The 21,620-nt window shown below is 32.1% G+C and overlaps 1 protein-coding gene across 1 annotated transcript; it reads left to right on the forward strand.

The window, feature by feature from the left end:
• Window positions 1-9,135: 9,135 nt before the first annotated feature.
• Window positions 9,136-14,795, forward strand: LOC145031388 (receptor-like kinase TMK3). The gene is made up of 2 exons (XM_078979931.1): window positions 9,136-11,725; window positions 14,019-14,795. The coding sequence occupies exons 1-2, from the start codon at window positions 9,337-9,339 to the stop codon at window positions 14,528-14,530; spliced, it is 2,901 nt and encodes a 966-aa protein (XP_078836057.1). The 5' UTR covers window positions 9,136-9,336; the 3' UTR covers window positions 14,531-14,795.
• Window positions 14,796-21,620: the final 6,825 nt, after the last annotated feature.

Consider the following 21,620-nt stretch of genomic DNA (forward strand, 5'->3'; position numbering starts at 1 on the left):
AAAAAATAAACCAATAACATTTAGTGCATAAAAACAACGAAAATGACTCACAAAACTTCTATAGAATTGGACTCTAAACATTTAAATATATTAATCATAATCAATAATTCAAGTATTTTACATGTGCCTGTAATCGGGAAAACATCACCATATACCCACCTTAGTATGTATGTAACATCCCAACATTAGGTATTTCCAAAATTCACTCTTTCGTATGAAGGTTTCTTTATTTTTAGCCCTTAGTTAAGAGGAAACTTTCAAAAAGGCCCATTGTGGCCTTTTGGTAAGTATGGCCAAAAGTTTAGTACGTTAGGCGTACGTTGTCTACGCTAAGCATACTGGGGCGGACCCTAGTATGCTAAGCATACACCATGTACGCCGAGCGTACGTGGTAAAAGTTCAAACCCTAATTTTTAGGGTTTGGTCCATATAAAAGTATCATTAACTATTCATTCCTCGTTCCCTCTTCAGCCTCTACATTTTATTTTATCCTTTGAAATCCTAATCCCTTGTGTGTGATCATTTGAGCTCAAAATTGTGTGTTTGCGGTACCTTTGAAGCAAGGTGAAGAAAGAATCATTATATTCGAAGATCAATACCTTCTAGATCCAGGAACACCTCACCTTTAATATCCATTTTGAGATATAAAGTTATGAACTTGATGATTCTATGCATAGATCTAAGCTATCCATGGAGTTCGTGTCCTTTGGGTCCCATTATCTAGGTATTTTGAGTATAAGGTGCTCTAATCCATTTAAGTTGACCTTTTAGTCACTTTGAGGTGTTTATAAGCATAAAATTGCAGTCTTGATCATGTCTTTCCTTCCATGCATGTGTTTTTGAGGTCTTAATGAGTGAAGTGATTGAGGTTTTTGATATTAAGACCTTATTGGCCATGCAAGACCATAAAGTTGGAAACTTTATAGTCAAAAATGTTATTTGGGACTTGGATCTATATTTGGATGTGATAAGTCGATGTTTTAAGCTCTTAATAAGATAAGAAGGGATTTGTTATGTATGTTGAGCATACCAAATGGTACGTTGCGCATACGCCGATTTGACCCGATACCTCGGACTTCATGTACTCCCTGCATACCTCCGGAGTATGCCCCACGTACGAAGCCTTAGCCGATTCAGTTGAGTTGACATGGTTGAGTTGGCTGTGTTAACCGGTTGACTTGTGGGTTTTGACCAGTTTTGACCAAGGGTATTTGATAAGAACCTACAAGTATATACAAGAAAGAAGTCACGAGTTAAGAGATAGGAAGAACAACAGTTTAATGCCCTTTTTGGAAATCAGTTGGATCCTTTGGGCCAACCATGTAATAGTTAAAAGTGAAGGAACAGTTCTGATCCAATAAGTTTGAAGCACTTATGTTTTCTGTAATAAACTTGTAGTTGATGTTTTTCATTTTTCAATCAGATAATAAGTTATTTGTGTTCTTATAACTAAGGAGATTTGCCATCTCGAATTTGGCCTTATTAATCTAAGTAGTAAGCATTCAATTGTTTAATTTAATCAGTTTCTATCATTTAGTTCCATCGACGGGAAACTTCTTGAAGACATGGTGCAAACCCGGAGCAATTCAAAAAAGGGAAACCAACCACCATATCATGTAGCAGTGAAAGTAGCCGCTATCTCCAAGAAGTTGGAATCTATAGATTCATTGCAGAGGAAGGTAGCATCCCTCAAATCTCAATCACACAATAAAGAAAGATAGAGTAATGGAAAACAGGATGAGGGAAAATCATCTGGGCATAAGCAAAGGCACCGACCCCATAACAAAATTGCTTCTCCTACCTTTGGTGAAGGCGATCCGCAGGGTTGCATTCTTAAAGCAAAGAAATACTTCTTCTATTATGACATTCGAGATGAAGAAAAAGTGGATGCCGCATTGATGCATTTGGAGGATGATGTAACATCCGGACATCCAAGTATATTATTTATTTACTCATTTATTTATATTTTTGAGCTACTCGACGAGTCGGCACCCCAACTCCTTGAGTAGAGTCGCGAAGTGCCACGTGGGTTTAATGATCTACTCGATGAGTCTGAGGATCCGACTCGCCTAGTAGGAGTTGGAATGAGAAACCCTAAATCCCCAGGTTTGGGGCCTATTTAAAGGCACTTATAGCCTCATTGCGGCTACCCATCTCTAAGAACAAACCCTAATGGACCGTTGTGCCTTAAGAGAGATTTTTGAGCTAATCTTGAGTGTGTTGTTCACCTTTTGGAAGAAGAAGAGAAGGACTTCAAGCCAAGAGACAAGAAGGAGTTGATAGATTTGTGGTTGCTTCATCTCAGAGCTTCTAGATCAGGTATAAAGCTTGCACCTTTCTCATTTTGTTGTATAGATCTTATATATTGGAAATTAGGGCTTTTCTACTATAATTGGGGATCTAGAGTGTTTTAGGTCCTTTTGAGATTTGGACTTAAAATCTGGACCATGTGAGTTCCTTAGAGCCATAAAGTCCCTGCTTTAATCAGCCATGGTAATGATCTTGAGTGAACAACTCTTTCCAAGGTGTGTTATGGCATTTGAAGCTCAAAATGCCATGCATGGATGTAAATCTTGTGACTTTACGTGGTTGATGAGCCCTAGGAGTATAGATCCAAAGTTAGGGAAGGTTCTCTGCCTTGAAAACAACTGAATCAGTTATGGGTTTGAATGGACTCACCGATTCAAGGAGCCGACTTGATGAGTCAGATGGGGTTGTCACGATGGTTTTGATCGCACAGCAACTCGACAGGTTGACGGGTCAACAGCGAGTTGAGCCATACTTTTGAATGATCCTGTGGATGGTGAGCAGACTCGCCAAGTCCCATAAGTGCACTTGACGATTAGGGTCAACATGGACTGTTGACTCGAGTTTGACTTATGTTGACTTAGGGTTTGGTCAACCTTGTCTTTGGGAAACCTTGGAGGGATAAATTGGTCTTTTTCCCACCTCAAGAGAGTGAGAGGGATAACTAAGTAAATGTGTCATTTAAAAAGAGTTAATTAGATAGTTATCTTATGTGATTAGGAGGAGGCTAGACTTTGGGATTCGTTTGCAAGAGTATTCATTCACTTAGCTTACTTACAAGGTGAGTCTTCTCACTATACTTACCAAGAGTGGTATCTTTATGTGATTGAGTTGTTTATGTATAAGTGAGAAGAGGTACAATTTTAATAAGGAGGGGTGAATACTTTATGATGATTAGAAGCTTAAACTAAACAACACTTATACATGAGCGAATTAACACTTCGGTGAACTTTTAGATTAAATTAAACAACACTTATACATCATATGTTACTTTGTTCAAACGCTCAAGTGCCTCATATTTACTTGGTGTGGATTGAACCGGGTTTAATTTGACACTTCAGGTAAACTTTTAAATTATGTTGTCAAATGAGGACATTGCCCTAAGAAAAGATGAATATTAGCGAGATAGTATGTTACAGAATGCTCAATAATATTTTACGTAATGCTCTGGTGTACATACATGGAAGCCCCAGGAATGATAAGGTCTTCAAGCAATACTCAATCTTTTGCTGTAAGCTTGTTCATAATATACAATCTATGACATTTCTATGAATTAAATGCAGTGGTGGACATTAGTTTAGATCGGAGGTTCCGAACCACTACTCCGATTCTGACATGTAGTGTATGTTTTTTTATTAGATGCATCGGCTTATACTCGTAACTACTAATTTATATTTGTTCAGAATTTTTTTTTTGGATGTCACTCCTACTAAAACATTTTGCTGCTGTCACTGATTAAATGTAAGGGTTCTTGGGGGTGTTAAAGTGGGAGGAGCGGAGACTTTCTCACTTTGATGGTTTTTTATTTTAAATGTAATACTCAATGTTTGGCTGGTTAACAGTTTGTTTATCATAAATCATTTCATTTGTCGTTTCCAAAAAAAAATTACAAAACTAAATTAGTAAAATAATACATATGAATTTAAACTACCAAACAAAATTGAAAAAATCATTAACAAAACTAAACAACCTAATAAGACCCACACGGCCACACGACAACAAAAACTTTCGCCATGGCTTTATCTTTTTACATAAGTTTTTTTAAAAATGAAAAACTACCGGTTTTTTTTTTTTTTTTTTTTTTTTTTTTTTTTTTTTTCAATATCCTCCATTGAAGTGCTCTTAAATGTTAGGAATTCAAGTAAGCTGGTTGAGACAAACCAATGCATAAACTTTTAAGTTAATTTATAGCTTAGTGGATTTGTCTCGTAGACGATGCGATATGAGACATCTCGTCCTCGTTATGACCAACGTGGCGAAGCTATAACACCATCGTAACGAGATGAACATCCCCCCTTTCTCGTTGTATCTCGTTGCCGTCTTGACTGGATGAAACGAGCTAATTTCAACCTTTTCTACCAATTAAACCGTTGTCAAACGGTCAGATTAAATAAAAAAATTTAATTAAAAAAAATTATTTTTTAAACTCGTCCAATGATGACGGTGACGATATATTCTTCAATGTGATGTACAATTATTACACCAAAGAGATGCTATAACTAGACCCAACACCACTACTAATAAGACGTTCACTGTTAAATAGAAATCGCGAGGAACGACACAAATATCTATATCACGACTATTTTGCGGATAATTGTGTATATGAGTCGAAAGAATTCAAAAGAAGAATTTGTTTGAGTAGGAATGTGTTCCTAAGGATCGCCCGATATCATTTCTTTAAATCTTAAATACAAATATACTACATGTTTCTTTAACTTTAATACATGTATCGTATATTTTTAAATCATAGTTAATATATGTTTAAATATATATCTTTTCAACAGAGACATGATGCTGAAGGTAAGCGATGATTTACAACATTGCAGAAATGTGTTGTGACCATTCGTTTAATGGCTATGGGGGAGTCACCCGACACCACTGACGACTATATGAGAATGTCCAAAAGAACTGCATGGGAAAGTTTGTATAGATTGTCAAAAGATGTTGTTGAAACATTCGGAGACGTATATTTGTGGAAACCTTCATTGCATGATACGTAAGAGCTTTTATGCAGCACATGAAGAAAGACATGGGTTTCCCAGAATGATTGGAAGCATTGATTGCACGCACTGGAAATGTAATAATTGTCCAGTAGTAAAGAGCAGTATGCAAGTGGTCATCGTGGATCGCCTTCGTTGGTTTTACAGGTTGTTGCTTCCCAAGATTTATGGATTTAGCATGCATTGTTCGTGACTGCAGGTTCCAACAACGATGTCAAAGTTCTTGATCAGTCACCAATATTCGACGCTCTTTTGAATGGAAATGCCACAAATGGTCCTTTCACGGTGAATAGAAATGAATACAAATTTGGGTATTACCTTACAAATGTAATATATCCTTTGTATTTCACATTTGTGAAGTCATTCCAACACCTGCTTGAAGAAAGAGATAAATTATTCAAGAGAAGACAAGAGAGAGCACGTAAGGATGTGGAACGTGCTTTTGGAATGCTAAAGGCGAAGTGACACATATTTGAACATGCAACACGACCATTAGACTTAAAAACTCTACGATATATCATGTATGTTTGTGTCATAATGCATAACATGGTACTAGAAGATAAATGATAAAATATTACACACTATATTCCAATGGAGCTCAGACATGTTCAGTTTCAACCAGGAACAACAACATATTTGCATAGAATCGTTGACATTCAGGATGCAAATAAACACAGACAACTTCGAGAGGACTTGGCAGATTATATTTTTAACGATAATGATAATCAATAGCATTGTTTAGGAAAAATAAAATATGTTTTTTTTTGTATTGTAATGTTTTTTTAAATAATTTTGGATGTTATCTGTAATTTAAAAGCTATGTTATTTTTATTTTTTTAAACATTATATTTTATTTATATTATGTTTTATTTAAAATATATTTGTTTTAATAAAAAAAATTATAAAATGGAAAAAGATTGATGTTATAACGTGCTTTTAACATTGTGGTTATTTTTCCATTTTATGTTATAATACCATTGATGATGTGGTATATGAGATGAAACCATAATGGATTGTGAGGGTTCTGGTTTTTGTGTGCACAAGGATATAAACCCTTCTCTCTCCTAACTTATATTTTACATATACATATACATTTACATATAAATAATCAATAGCATTTCTTTCTGCTAAACATTACAATGAATATTAGGCAGTATTAAATATATCCATCTTATATGAAACTTATTGAAACCTCACACTTGGAAAAACTAGAGCTCAAATTTCTTGTACTCTATATATAATCGAACCACATGGTTGGAACCTACCAATTTGTCTTTCTGTTCATTCAATCCAACATTCACCTACCATCACAACTCTCCCACGGACATTATGCCTTCCTTGGATACCATAAATTAATGCATGAACTTTCTTTCCTACTAAATATACTTTTTCTTTTCATATACTTTAGGAAAGATCCAAATATGTTTTATTTGAAATTAATAACAAAGTAAATTATAACTTTAGGTATGGTCGATGGTAATTTTGAGTATGGTAAAACATTATAAAAGAGAACAAACTTATAAGGAAAAAAGAAAAACTAATGTCATATACGAATTACAGTCTATTTTTTTATTCTGGAAAATTATCATAAATAGATAGCAGATTATTTGTTTTTATTCACAAAATACATAGTTATTTTAGAAATATAAAGTTGCATTTGTAACTTCCCTTAATGATGGTATAATTGTCCATTCCTTATTTTTTTTCAACGGATAGATTAAAAAAAAATAAATAAAAAAATAAACTAATTTGGAAAATCAGCTCCTCTTTTTCAATCGGTTCTCCCTTCCTTTCTAGTTCCTCAACTTCCGATTAAATCTTCAAAAAACAAAAGTGAAATAGTGGAAGAAGAGGATAAGCTCGACTATAGGTAAAAAAAAAGGTGAATGATCATAATCTTTGCACTAATATTCTTGTTCATCAAGATATCGAAGAATAAAAAACAATGAAATAAGAAAAAGAATAATGATAGTTATATTGTAGATGATGAATAATAATAACTCATTCGTTGGACTCAAAATAGATATTTTTCAACATGTAATTATACTTTATATTTTAACTCATCATTTTTCGTTCCATATTGATGAGTTACAGTCATCCGAAATCATGGTATCGAACTTGAATGTTTTTCACTACTACTTGAACTACCTGTACCATATGCAACAAATGTTGTACTGATCCAACAGATCCAAGGACCGAAAAACAAGCAGTGCTATGTGTCATTAGGTCCGGTCCACAGTTTACATAATTCTCTAAAACCAGTTCGGTTGTTGTCTGATCATGTCCAAATGTTCATCCTATAATTAATATTTTTAAAAAAATATATTGTTGATCTATATTAAATACTTACTTCGTCCCTATAATTAAGTATTTTAAAAAAATAATGCTGATCTATATTAAATTTTTACTTCGGCCCTTCATTAATAAGAAATAATTAAGAGGCACGATAGATAGGCATGACCACATGATCACAGTAACTTGTATAGTATTATTAATGCCAAGTAATAATGGAATCGTGCTATTTTTTCCACTAACTATGGTTCTAAAATCTGTTAAAAAAGGTTTTTTTTATCAACATATGTCGTCACATCACTAGTACGAAAACTAAGTTTCATTAATCATAGAACTCATTTTAATTTTTTTTAATAGAACTAAGGTGTACAAAATTGACATGTTCAATTCAACCAAAACAATTTAACTATATATCGCTAAATAACAAATCAAATGTCGGTTATTTAAGTAACACGGATTTAAGTGCAGAAGAAATGATGATTAAAACTCATCTTTAAAGATAAAAACAAAATATAACTATCCAAAAGTCATCATCAAATGATTTTTTTTTTAATATAATCATATTAATAAAAGTAGATAATATTAATAAAATAAATAAATCACAGATCCAAACAGAATTAGCATTTGAGGTTCTAATTATAAACAATCCCCACCAGTCACGGAATTCATTAGTGGACCATGCGGTCCCTAGTGACACATTTCTGTACCACATGTATTATTTGAAACTTTACTAATTTATTTGATATCTTATGATAAAAATTAAATAAATTAAATTGAAATTATTCATTTAAGATCTTGATTGAGACAAATAATTAAAGAACTGCGTCACATGCTTAAATACTTGATAAATACCTTCAATCAAATACAATAATGACATTTAAAAACACTTTTCATATCATTTAAACACTTTCCCAAGATCGAAAAATATATATCAAATCTATTTGATTACGATGTTAAATGCAAAAATTAACAAAACATATTTATTTATTTGTATATTAACAAGTTTAACACATTCTACCTTTAACATTTTTTGTTACAATATTATATGTTTTGAGTTTCTTTTATATTAACATATTGTATTTTAACATTTTGTCAACTTATATATATATTTTTCATTTTGATATTATAACAAATATAATTCAAAATATGTAACGTCAGAATCATTAAACGGTATTATATTTAAATGATATTACTATAACTAAAAAGATCTATCAAAAATCAAAATATATTACGATGTTAAATGCAAAAATTAACAAAACATATTTATTTATTTGTATATTAACAGATTTAACACATTCTACCTTTAACATTTTTTGTTACAATATTATATGTTTTGAGTTTCTTTTATATTAACATATTGTATTTTAACATTTTCTCAAGTTATATATATATATATATATATTTCATTTTATTATCATAACAAATATAATTCAAAATAGCTCTTTCAAAAAAAAATATATATAATTCAAAATATGTAACGTCATAATCATAAAAAGGTATTATATTTAAATGATATTACTATAATTAAAAAATCAATCAAAAAATAAAAAATCTATCAACCCAAATAGTAAAATTATGTACTAAATAACTCCAATAACAACATATTATTATTTATTATATATTTAACTTAATAAAAAAGGCATCAAACAATTATTTTGATATGTCACATAAAATCATAAATAACTTTAGGACACGTAAAATCAGAAATAGTTTTCCATGCGACAACAAATAATTATAATGTTTTTTTTTTGGTCCAATAATATTAAACAAAAGTGTATTTCTTCGAAATTCATCCACTACATTCCACGTATACTTGTACACTAAATCCCACCTCCTACTCTCATATCCATCTTTTTCTTCATTACACTACTCATGTTTATGCTCTGCAAACACTCGAAAGCAACAACAAGCTTTCTCTTTGTCCCAAATCCCTTGTTTCCTTTTACAACAAGATCTCATATGGGTTTTCCTTTCTCGATATGCCGCCATTAAAGCTCAATGCTCGAGCTCTGCTTCCATGGCAGATCATCATCATCACCACCACCAGAAGATGAAGCTTCTTGTAACTGTAACATTCCTTTATCCCTATCTTGTTTCTCTCGTTTATAGTGCTACAGATCCTGGAGATTTAGCGATTCTTAATCAGTTTAGAAAAGGGTTGAAGAATCCCGAGCTTTTGGAATGGCCCGTTAATGGCGACGATCCTTGTGGACCACCAAGTTGGCCGCACGTATTCTGTTCTCAAACTAGGGTTTCGCAGATTCAAGTTCAGGGTATGAGCTTGAAGGGTGTTTTGCCGAGTAATTTGAATCAATTGTCAATGCTTACAAATTTAGGTCTTCAAAAGAATCAGTTCACCGGAGATTTACCTTCGTTAAATGGGTTGTCGGAGTTGAGGTGGGCGTATTTCGATTATAACCAATTTGATTCAATTCCGTCGGATTTCTTCAATGGACTCGACAGTTTAGAGGTTTTAGCTTTGGATAACAACCCTCTCAACGCCACCACCGGTTGGTCAGTTCCGATTGATCTTCAGAATTCCGCCCAATTACAGAATCTTTCATTGATGAGTTGCAATTTAGCTGGACCTTTGCCGGAGTTTCTCGGAGGTATGCAGTCTCTTGGGGCGTTAAAACTGTCGATGAATCGGATTTCCGGTGGAATTCCAGCGACGTTCAATGAATCGGGTGTAAGAATCCTTTGGCTAAATGGTCAATCCGGAGAAGGAATGAGTGGTTCCATTGATGTTATCGGAACGATGACCTCACTCACGAGCTTATGGCTTCACGGGAATCACTTTTCCGGCAAGATTCCTGATTCCATCGGCGATTTGACTGAACTCAAAGAATTCGACGTCAACAGCAATGATCTTATCGGATTAATCCCCGATAGTTTAGCTTCTCTCACATTGGATAAATTGGATTTAAATAATAATCACTTCATGGGTTCTATCCCCAAATTCAAAGCTTCGAATTTCACATATTCATCCAACCAATTTTGTCAACCGGATCCCGGCGTACCATGTTCACCGGAAACCACCGCGCTTTTGAGCTTCTTGGACGGATTAAATTATCCGGCGAGGCTTGTTTCAACTTGGTCAGGTAATAATCCATGTGAAGGTCCTTGGTTTGGTTTAAGCTGCATTGATCAAAAAGTGAGTTCGATTCACTTAAAAAACTTCAATCTTTCTGGAACTTTAAGCCCTTCAATTGCAAATCTCGATTCTCTGGCTCGAATTGATCTTGGGTCAAACAATTTAACCGGCGTGATTCCATCAAATTGGACGAATTTGAAATCGTTAACTTTATTGGATTTAAGCAACAATGATCTTTCCCTCCCTGTTCCGAAATTCAATCCATCCATGAAACTTGATTTAACCGGAAACCCTTTGTTACAATTGAATCCGTCGAAAACCCCTTCTCCTAAAACCAGTCCAGTCGCCGGAGCTCCGGCGAATAACCCCGAATCTCCGCCTACAACAGGGAAAAAGACAAATCCGAAAACTGGAGATAATACTACTGTCGTTTCTGGTGAAGATCCTGCGCCTCTGAGTGCTAAACATTCTAAGAACTCCAACATCGTCCCCATTGTTGCTCCAGTTGCAGGTTTTTTAAGTTTAATCCTTCTAATCATCCCTATTTCCATCTATTTATGTAAAGCGAAAAAAGTAAACTCGCATCAACCACCAACCTCCCTCGTCGTTCACCCACGCGACCCATCTGATTCCGACAACACAGTCAAAATCGCCATCACCAACGACTCAAACACAAGCATCGGAAGTGGTTCCGGGAGCGGAAACACTGAATCTCACGTCATCGAATCCGGAAACCTAATAATCTCCGTTCAAGTTCTCAAGAACGTAACCAAAAACTTCTCCCATGAAAACGAACTAGGTCGCGGTGGATTTGGGGTCGTTTACAAGGGTCAATTACACGATGGAACAAAAATCGCAGTAAAAAGAATGGAAGCAGGAGTCATAAGCAACAAAGCATTGGATGAATTTCAAGCAGAAATCGCTGTTCTTTCCAAAGTTCGTCATCGGCATCTCGTATCACTTTTAGGATATTCCGCTGAAGGGTCTGAGAGAATACTTGTGTATGAGTTTATGCCACAAGGGGCTTTGAGTCGCCATTTGTTTCACTGGAAAACCTTTGAATTAGAACCTCTTTCATGGAAGAGACGACTGAATATTGCGTTGGATGTTGCTAGAGGAATGGAGTATCTTCATACTTTGGCTCATCAAAGCTTCATACATCGGGATCTGAAATCTTCGAATATTTTATTGGGTGATGATTTTCGAGCAAAAGTTTCAGATTTTGGATTGGTGAAATTGGCGCCAGATGGAGAGAAATCGGTGATTACTCGTCTTGCTGGGACTTTTGGATATCTTGCTCCTGAATATGCAGGTAACTTTCCTTTTATGTTTATGTTTATTATTGAATGGAATCATGTGTTTATTTATTATATAAAAATGGAAAGATATAAAGGTAATGGATTATGGAATGAAATCACAAAGGTATAATGGAATAGAATAGGAATAGAACAAGAGAAGAATTGAATGAAGTAGATATTAGAATTAGAATAAAGAATGTAATATAATGGATCATTAATAATTAATATAAATTCAAAAGTAAATTACATTTTTAGTCCCTTAGTAGTTTGTAAAGCTCAAAATTCTCAATTTTGGTTTCAAAAAGTACTCTTGCGATTTTAATCCTTATTTGAGTTTTTACTTAGGGCTGTCAAATATGTACTATGGAGAACCAACCAATATGTTATCAACCGAACCAAGAAAGTTGGTTACCAATATATTTGGTAGCCAACATGTTTGGTTGGTAGTACCGTACCAATTCAGTAAACTTGGTACGGTAACGGTATTAAATTTTAAATACCACGGTATTACCGTACCAACCAATTCATATATATATATATATATATATATATATATATATATATATATATATATATATATATATATAACGAAATTGTATTTTTAAATGTCAAGTGTTTCATGCTTATGATTTTTAAAATTATGATATTAGACATTAGACTTAGTTAATAGTTATTACCAAATTAGATTAAGAAACTGAAAAGTCCCTTATTAAATTGTTTAGTAACTAGAATAGTTAATTTACTAATTTATATTACTTGACGAGAAAAGTGTCCCGTATCGTTACTAGTTTTTAACTATTACAATTGAAATTTTGAACAAAGTTGGTAATATATCATTACCAAATTGTACCAACCAAACTTGTTGGTAGCCTAACAAGTTGGTATCAAGTATAGTTGGTACGATACTAGTATCAAAAAATTTATACCAACTGTAGTTGGTACGGTACACGGTTTAAGTAAAAATCAATTGGTACCGTACCATGTTCAGTCCTATTTTTACCAATGTTATTAACGTAAATTGCATACAAGTTTGATTCCAAAATTGCAAAAGTCAATTATAAACAAGGATCAAAATAGTAATTTTATTTGGAACAATAGGCCAAAAATGCTCCAAAAATTAGAACATGGACCAAATGAACATTTGGCAACTATATTTAGCAACCAAAAATGTAATTTACTCAATATTTTGAATGTATTTGAAATATTAAAAATGAAGATGACACAAATGGCCTAGAAACTTTCTAAGGTTTACCGGTTGAGTCCCTAAAGTTTTTGTCTGGCTTTATGGGTCCTTCAATTAGGATAGCCCTACTGTTTTAGTCTTTGCCAATATGTAATAGCTGGTTCAGAGACCTTTTAGACCAAAAAAACTCACAGTGTGCTCTTATAAAACCAAAACCAAAAAAATAAGTTCAGGGATAAATACGATTTGAGTGTGAATCGATTTTAGAAGAGAATGAGAGTTTTTTTGTACAAATTGATCCCCACATTTATTTTTTGGTTTTATAAGGGCACAATGTGAGTTTTTTTATTTATTTAAAAAGTCACTGAACCGGCTATTACAGTTTGATAGAGACTAAAAGAGCAGATTATATCATAGTTTAGAGACCCATAAACCCGACTAAAACTTTAAGTATTCAACGGGTAAACCCTAAAAAGTTCGTAGGGTATTTGTGTAGTATTCCCTATTAAAAATTATTAATTAATCATTTAAAAAAGTTAATTGCAAAAACCAGATTACATACAATGAAATCTTAACATAAATGTATAATGGAATAGAATCACAAAAGTATAATGGAATGGAATCATACAAGAGTTCAATAAACAAAATAGTTGAATAAACAAAATAATAAAATAACCATAAATAACAAATTTTATTCCTTGCAATTAGTACTTACCAAAGTTATCAAGATTGTGATCTTATAACATGGTTTTTTCTTTTGTAAGATCAAGATTCTAAGATCAAATTAAATCATAAAATCCTATCAAAAACATTTTAAAACATAAAAAAAAACATTTTCATCCATCTATTAACCAGGTAAAATAAAATAGTTTAAAACATAAAAAATACATATCCAATACATCTTTTACCAATAAACAATTCAAAATCCATATTTTACACATTTCGTCTAAGGAAAACTATTATATACATTTTTTTTTTTCAAAAATAATAACAATCCTCATTATCACAATTTTAACAACTTTCGTAATACATCACCTTATCTACTTTTTATTAACTTAATTCAACAAAAATTGTCAGTCAACTTTTCCAATTCTCAAGAACTTTTTATCTATCTGCTTTTCCAGTGACAGGTAAAATCACAACAAAAGCTGACGTTTTCAGCTACGGCGTCGTTTTGATGGAGCTATTAACCGGTCTAATGGCCCTAGACGAAGACCGACCGGAGGAAAGCCAGTATTTAGCCGCCTGGTTCTGGTCCATTCGCACCAACAAAGAAAAACTCATGAACGCCGTCGACCCCTCTCTCAACGTAAACGACGAAACCTTCGAAACCATCTCCATCATCGCCGATCTCGCCGGACATTGCACCGCCAGAGAACCCAGTCAGCGGCCGGACATGGGCCACGCCGTCAATGTCCTTTCGCCGCTGGTGGAGAAGTGGAAACCGGCGGAGAATGAGGCGGAGGAGTACTGTGGGATTGATTATAGTCTCCCGTTGACTCAAATGGTCAAAGGGTGGCAGGAGGCTGAAGGGAAGGATTATAGTAGTTATGTCGATCTTGATGATAGTAAGAGTAGTATTCCGGCGAGGCCTACTGGGTTTGCTGATTCGTTTACTTCTGCTGATGGAAGATGATGTGTTTGGGAAAATGTAGATAGATTTTAATTTTTTTTTTTTTATTTGATGTTTGTTATGTTTGAAAATTGAAAGGAAAGTTGTAATTTTGAATATTCAATGGTGTTTTGGTTTTTGTGTTTTATGTTAGGGTTTTTATTTTCGGTTTTAGTGATTGTGTTCCTATGTTGTTGCATGGAATTTGGATGTGTTATTGTGTTTTTTCGTTGTTGTACTTGTAACGTATTAATAAATGTCTAATATAAAGAAAGTACATTTTTTTTTACTATTGTTACCAACTTTGTAGGTTTTTGGGCTTGCATTTATTTTAAAGAACAAGGGTGTTAATCTTTTTAAGTTATGGTTTTAAGGCATTGATGTAAATTTTTATTTTATAATCAACAATTTTAGTCTAAGAAATAAGAAATCAACATGTTTTATCGGTATCAAAAGGTGTTGGAAATGCACGACTTAATATGTGGAAGGTGTTGGGAATGCACGACTTAATATGCGGTAAATGTCAAGGGTTTAAGTCTCGTTTGAAATGAAATTCATAAATTTATGAGTAAAATAGTTGAATAGGATATGTAACACTTCATATGTGACATATGTCGAGTGTTTTAGTCTCGTGTAAAAGTCAAGGGTTTAAGTCTCGTTTGAAATGAAATTCATAAATTTATGAATAAAATAGTTGAATAGGATATGTAACACTTAATATGTGACGTATGTCGAGTGTTTTAGTCTCGTTTGAAATGAAATATATAGATTTATGAGTAAAATAGCTTAATAGAAAACATACCACATAATATGTGACATATGTCGATGGTTTAAGTCTCATTTGAAATGAAATATAGAGATTTATGATTAAAATAGCTTAATAGAAAATATATCAGTTAATGTTCTAAAAAAACAAAATAAAAAGAAAATATAACAACATACTCCAAATAATTGCATTCATTGTCATGTTTCTTGCTTCTTGTGTCCTCATAGGAAGAAAGATGGAAAGATGAAGACTTTATAAGTCTTCCCTCTACTAGCTTATCAAATTGGATAAGCTTTTAGCATGTTTGGAGTATAATGATGGATTAACCAATATTAATGGTCGACTTGACATTGGGCCTTTTGATAGTTAATAACAAACGATATTGATACAATTCACAAAATTCCTACAATTTCCATTTTTATACAACAATGAACGAAGAATAGAGAAGATTTGTTAGATTCAAGATATTTGTTGAATATGATTGTTGAATACTAAAAGCTACTCATATAAAAACCATTTTTTTAATAGGACATTGTATCCAATGATTCAATATGTAAATAATCTGCAAACTTCAAGTACATTTTATCGATTTGTTATCACATTTGGTTTATTAATTCAATTGTACTGTTTTCGTTTGTTTATGTTATTTTAATTGTTTTGATAGTTTACTCTAACTCGTCGGATATTCTTAACAAATTTCAACAATGGTGTTGAATAACAATTTGCCAATGCCAACGTCAGTTTATTAAATTCGACAGTTAGTAACCATTTAAATTGTGTGGAATATCAATTAGTTCTGGAATTTCATAAACTTGAACATTTCTATTGGCCAAAAATGACAGAAAATAAAGTTTAGATATTGGATTGTAAAGATGCAATATATCATAACTCAAATGATCAATCAATTTATAGCCTTTGGAGATATGAACGATTCTTAATGATCCAAAATAAGGGTCTTTATTTGCAACAACGAAATAGAAAATTAAACAATGTTTGGGTTGAAATGAGAAAAAGAAATTGAAGATCTGTTTACGGATTCAAAAATCGATTTCAGTTTCTGTTGTTAATCATTTGGCTAGAGTGGAAGTCATGGAGAGAGAGTGGCAGTCGGACTATGATCGGAGTTCGTTGAGAAGATGGGAAGTCGAGCGTATGTTTGAAGATGGGAAGTCGAGCGTATGTTTCTTGAGGCAATGAAGGCATATAATATAAGTAGGGTTTGGGTGAGTCTTGAGGAGACTATAAAATGGTGATGAAGGAAATTTGTTTATTAAATAATAATTTAGTTATCGAAAAAAATAACAAATGGTAATTTTAACTTAAGTTGGTACCAAATACATAACAAAATAAAACTATAAAAACCCTCCGAATTAAAAAAAAAAAAAATAAATAAAAAAATAAATTAGAAACGAAACGAACGGATTGCCTGTAACCACATCCCACTTTATTGGAACCGCATCCCACTTTATTAAGGCCATATCTAATTCTGATGAGTGTCTACTAAATGTATATTAAGGTGGTCATGTGATCTTTGTTTTTTGGCAAATTTTTTTTTTTGACATGTGATATCTATGGTTAGAAATAGGGATGAAAGTGGGTTAAATCTTGAATCGAGATGACCCAGATCTGGAAATCTGGAATCTGTTAACGGGATTTTGTAGAATGGAAAACCGAACCGGTATATAGGAACCGATTCCGGTTCGGTTCCGAATACGATATACGGTAAAGTGGGTCTATAACCCGAAAACTTAAAAACATCAAAGTGGGTAGGTTGCAACTAGATAAAACGAGTTTAGAACTGGAAAACAAAACCGAAATTTTTTGATAATTACTTACTACTTATTGGTTGAACTTTAATTCTCATATTGATATCTCAATTTTGGAGGACTATAAGTCATTGAACATGAAACTAAAATTGTCAAAATTATAGGCTAAAATAATTTAAAAATTCTAAACTACATTTTGGGAAAAAATGCATGACAATCCGACTTTAAATGAATGAGATATGCATTTGTTAACGTTTTCATAGAATTCAAGTATAAAAACAAATAGATGAAAAGTTGAAGATTTTCAAATTTGATATCCCGACTTCAAAGGACTGTAAGTCATTAAATATTAAACCAAAAATGATAAAATTATAATCTAAAATCATGTACAAAGTCTAAATATATGTTGGAAAAAAAAATGCATGTCTATCCGACATCAAATGAATTAGATATGCATGTTTTAAAACTTTCACATAATACAAAAAAACTGAAAAACTAAAAACTTTCAGCTTTGATATATCGACTTTGGGGGACTGTAAGTCAAGGAATATAAAACTAAAAATAACAAATTTATACTCTATAATCATATACAAACTCTAAACTACACGTTGGAAAAACCCTATATCAATCCGACTTGAAACGGATGAGATAATTTTAAACGTTTCACAGAAACCAGTTTCGGCCTCTAAAAGTGGTTCCGGTTCCTAACACCGATTCCGGTTCATAGACCCGGTTTGCCCAGACCCGATGGACCCAAACTCGGATAAAGCTAATTTTTAAATTTGGAAACGGAACCGTTTCTATATATTCTAGTTTAACGATTCCGGTTCCGATTCGATTTTTCGGTTTTAAATTTGATCCCTAGTTAGAAATACATTTAAGAAAAGCATTGTTTGATTAAACAAAAGACAAAAAAAAAAAATGACTTTTTTTTTCAAATTCACAAAATAAATATATTTTGATTTTGGAAGACGTTTTCTAATATCTAACCTTAAATGATATTTCTTTTTCCACCACCAATAACGTTATCACCGTTGCGACCACCAGTGCCGTCCACCACCCCCACAGCCATAGCCCACGCTGTCGACATCGTCACCACCACCATCTCCGCCACCCTTACCTTTCCACCACCATCTCCACTTCCATCTTCACCATCACCAACTCCGTAAACACCAACATCACTAGTTTTTTATGAAGATTAAAAAAAACAATTATTTATGAATATTAAAAACATAGAAAAAGACTTTTAGTCAACATTTTATTCAGAATACATGAAAAAAAGCCGAAGACATTTATCATTTCAAAATCTAACACTACCTACGTCTTTCTCGACGGAAAAACTCTCTACTTGAGGCTTTCGACCATTATCATGATTTTAAGTTTTTGGTTTAGTACAATATCAAGGCTAATTAAAAGATATCTCAAGAAATCTCTCTGGGATCATGGTCGAACTATTGATGGGACTCAATACTAATATTCAATACAAAGACATATTTTACTAAATATAACTTTGGGTTTACACATTTACCTGTGGCGAAGTTAAGTTTGCATGATGCTTCCGGTTGTGCTGCGCCATTTATGGTTTGTATGCTCTTAATAGTCTCCGGCAAGAGCTTTGGTACTATAAGAATCCAAAGGATCGAGGCTTTGAAGATTATGAAGTGTGCTAGTCTTTATATTGTTGCGATGGTTTTGTGGTTTCAAGATTAAAAGAATTGGAGATTTATATAGACTTTGAACATGCGATGAATAAAGAATAGTTGAATACGATGAATAGAGCAAACTTGAATATTTACATTTGAATTTGCGAATCAGGAGAATCAAACAAAATTAAGAACAATTTTGGCATATTATAGTTTTTACTTTCTAGCTTTTCTTATTGATGATGTATGCACGTGAGATATAAAATGGCTACATATGCTCATATTGTGAGACCTCTATCCACTATGAGAGCTTTTTATGGAGGTTTTTTTTTAATTAAAAAGTTTGATAAGAACTTTTTCAAAGTGATTTTTATTAGTTTCTAAATAAATTCTTTCATTTTAATTGGTTGAAAATATATGAGACTTGCACAATAATTGAAAAAGCATACGTAAAAAACTTGTTAATTAGTAAGCACTTTGAAAAAGAATCCATTTGAAAAAAAAAAAACTTGTTTTATATCTTTTTCATATCTTAAGAGATTTTTTAGTTGAAAAAAACTCATATTATTTATGCTCTAAATCTTGTTCCGTAGATATACGGTACTACCTCCGTCCCAAATTAATTGTTCACATTTAACTTTTCAAGTTTTTATACTTCAACTTTAATTTTAAATATTTTCCTTTTTCATAGATAATACTTAATGTAAAATATATGAATAGATAGTATTTTAAATGTCTTTTTATTGTTATAAGTTTTATCAAGTAATATATAACACAAATAAAAATATTTAAGGTCAAAGTTCAAGAAAAAATACTTCAAAAGTCAAAAGTGGACAATTAATTTGGGACGGATAGAGTATATACCAAAGGGCTTTTAGCCCAGCGGTATCCGGTGTTGTCCTTCCTCTTTGAGGTTGAGGGTTCGAGTCTTACTGTGAATATAGGTGGAATAATTTAGGAATAGTTTTAGTATATATATGTATTTGCCGTTCAAAAAAAAGAAAAAAAAAAAGATATACGGTATATGAAACGAGAATATCGAACAAAATGGACTATAACAAATAAAATAGTAATTCAAATGATCGATTTTTTTAAAGAAAGGGTTTTTCAATAATTTTATGACTTAATATATATAAGTAAAATATACAGATCAACTTTTATGTATTATTATATAAAAGGTAAAAATAAAATAGTACGAATTAATGTATATATTTGATAAAAACCACCAAACTTTGATCGTAAAGTTATACCTAAACATTATAATTAGTGATAAAAGAATTAAAAATACATAAAATGGATGAAAATAAACTTTGATTTTAAATGAAAATTTTTAAAATTTTCATTTTGCTTTTTTAATAAAATCAATTAAAAACCAGGTATAAATATTTTTCTCAAGAAATGAATGATACTATATTAATTAATATTTTATAAAATTTGATACAAAAAAATAAGATGATATTAGGATTTTTTTCATATTTATATAAACAGCTTTAACGACAATTATTGTAATTACATCTATATTTATAAATTTGTCACAAAGTTCATGATTGTGTCGTCAAACCTTTTTTCTTTAAATATTATATTTTTTTTTTTTCCAAATTGCTATTATATATAGGCTAAAAGATGTCTGAAGAAGTTTGAAAACTCTGATCCACATCTACGCTAAGAAAATAATGCACATACCTATTTAGGTATGCAGTCTTAAAAAAACAAACAATCTATGAAGTCTAATGTTTAATGCTTGTGTGTGATCTGCGTGACACAAACAGAACAGATCAAGAATATTTACATACAAAAAAAACCCATCTTCTGTTTTTTACTTTCAACTCAACTCATTTCTTTTAGGCCCCATTTGATAGTTACTAACTGAGAAAATGCTGATTGGGAAAGGTCTGTCTGGGTAAAAATTCTGATTGATTAAAAAATCATGTTGTTTGATTGTACATCTGACTGAATATGTTGACTGATGACAAATGACCATTTTACCCTGCTGAATGTGTTGACTGATGACAAATGACCATTTTACCCTGTTGCTTTATATAATGATGGATGAAGAACATTGCCTAGCTTATAAACATCATCAAGAATAATGATAAATAAAAAAAAGATTTATGATTGCATAGCTTATAAACAAAAAAAAAAAAAAAAAAAAAAAAAAAAAAAAATCTGAACCATTACGCTCTTGTTTAACAAAATATCAGATTTCGATCGAGACTTTTAGCAAACATATCAATTTTAACTTCTTTTGATTTGCTTATTTAAGATCATAAGTAAACCATGAAGTTTTTCTATATGTATAGAATACGTGCATTTTAGGCTTGTACAATACATGTCAACAATCATCACCATTAATGACAACATTACAATCTCTAAATTCATTATCACCTTTTTGTGTTTCACCTACTAACCAATTCCTTTTGATATTCTTTCTGGTATATCAGAAACAATGGCATAATGATTGTTATCATAACATGTAGTAACAAAACCCATAAGCATTATTCGATCCAAATTCTTCTCTTTATCAATAAATTTATGAACAAAAGTATTCAATCAATGACTGCAATCTCCACTTTCTTCTCAGTACATAACTTTCTCACCAAAGTATTCAATGTTCTAACCTATAACTTCTTCTCTAATCTATCAACAACCTCCATGCCTTTACTGAATTAGTTCATTTTACAATACTCATAAGTTGTTATCAATCGAGTAACTTCACATGGAAAAAGTCCTTTTTAAAATTTTGAAATCTAACCTATAACTGTGGTGAAATTGAATGAATATATCATTTTGAAGCATCTAAAATCCATCAATTAGAATAACCTATTATTTGAATTGTAGGCAAGACAAAACTGTTATGTGGCAGCGAGAGAAACTGAATTTGATTTCAAGACACAAAGAATCTCAGATTGCATAGCATCAAAGCATAAACGATTTTGATT

This window comes from Lactuca saligna, chromosome 2 (genome assembly GCF_052625555.1).
Source record: "Lactuca saligna cultivar CGN05327 chromosome 2, ASM5262555v1, whole genome shotgun sequence".
Classification (NCBI taxonomy): domain Eukaryota; kingdom Viridiplantae; phylum Streptophyta; class Magnoliopsida; order Asterales; family Asteraceae; genus Lactuca; species Lactuca saligna.

Coding starts and splice junctions, on each gene's coding strand:
- LOC145031388 (XM_078979931.1), top strand. CDS start 9,337: ATGGCAGATCATCATCATCACCACCACCAGAAGATGAAGCTTCTTGTA. Junction 11,726..14,018: donor TCTTGCTCCTGAATATGCAG/GTAACTTTCCTT, acceptor CTGCTTTTCCAG/TGACAGGTAAAATCACAACA.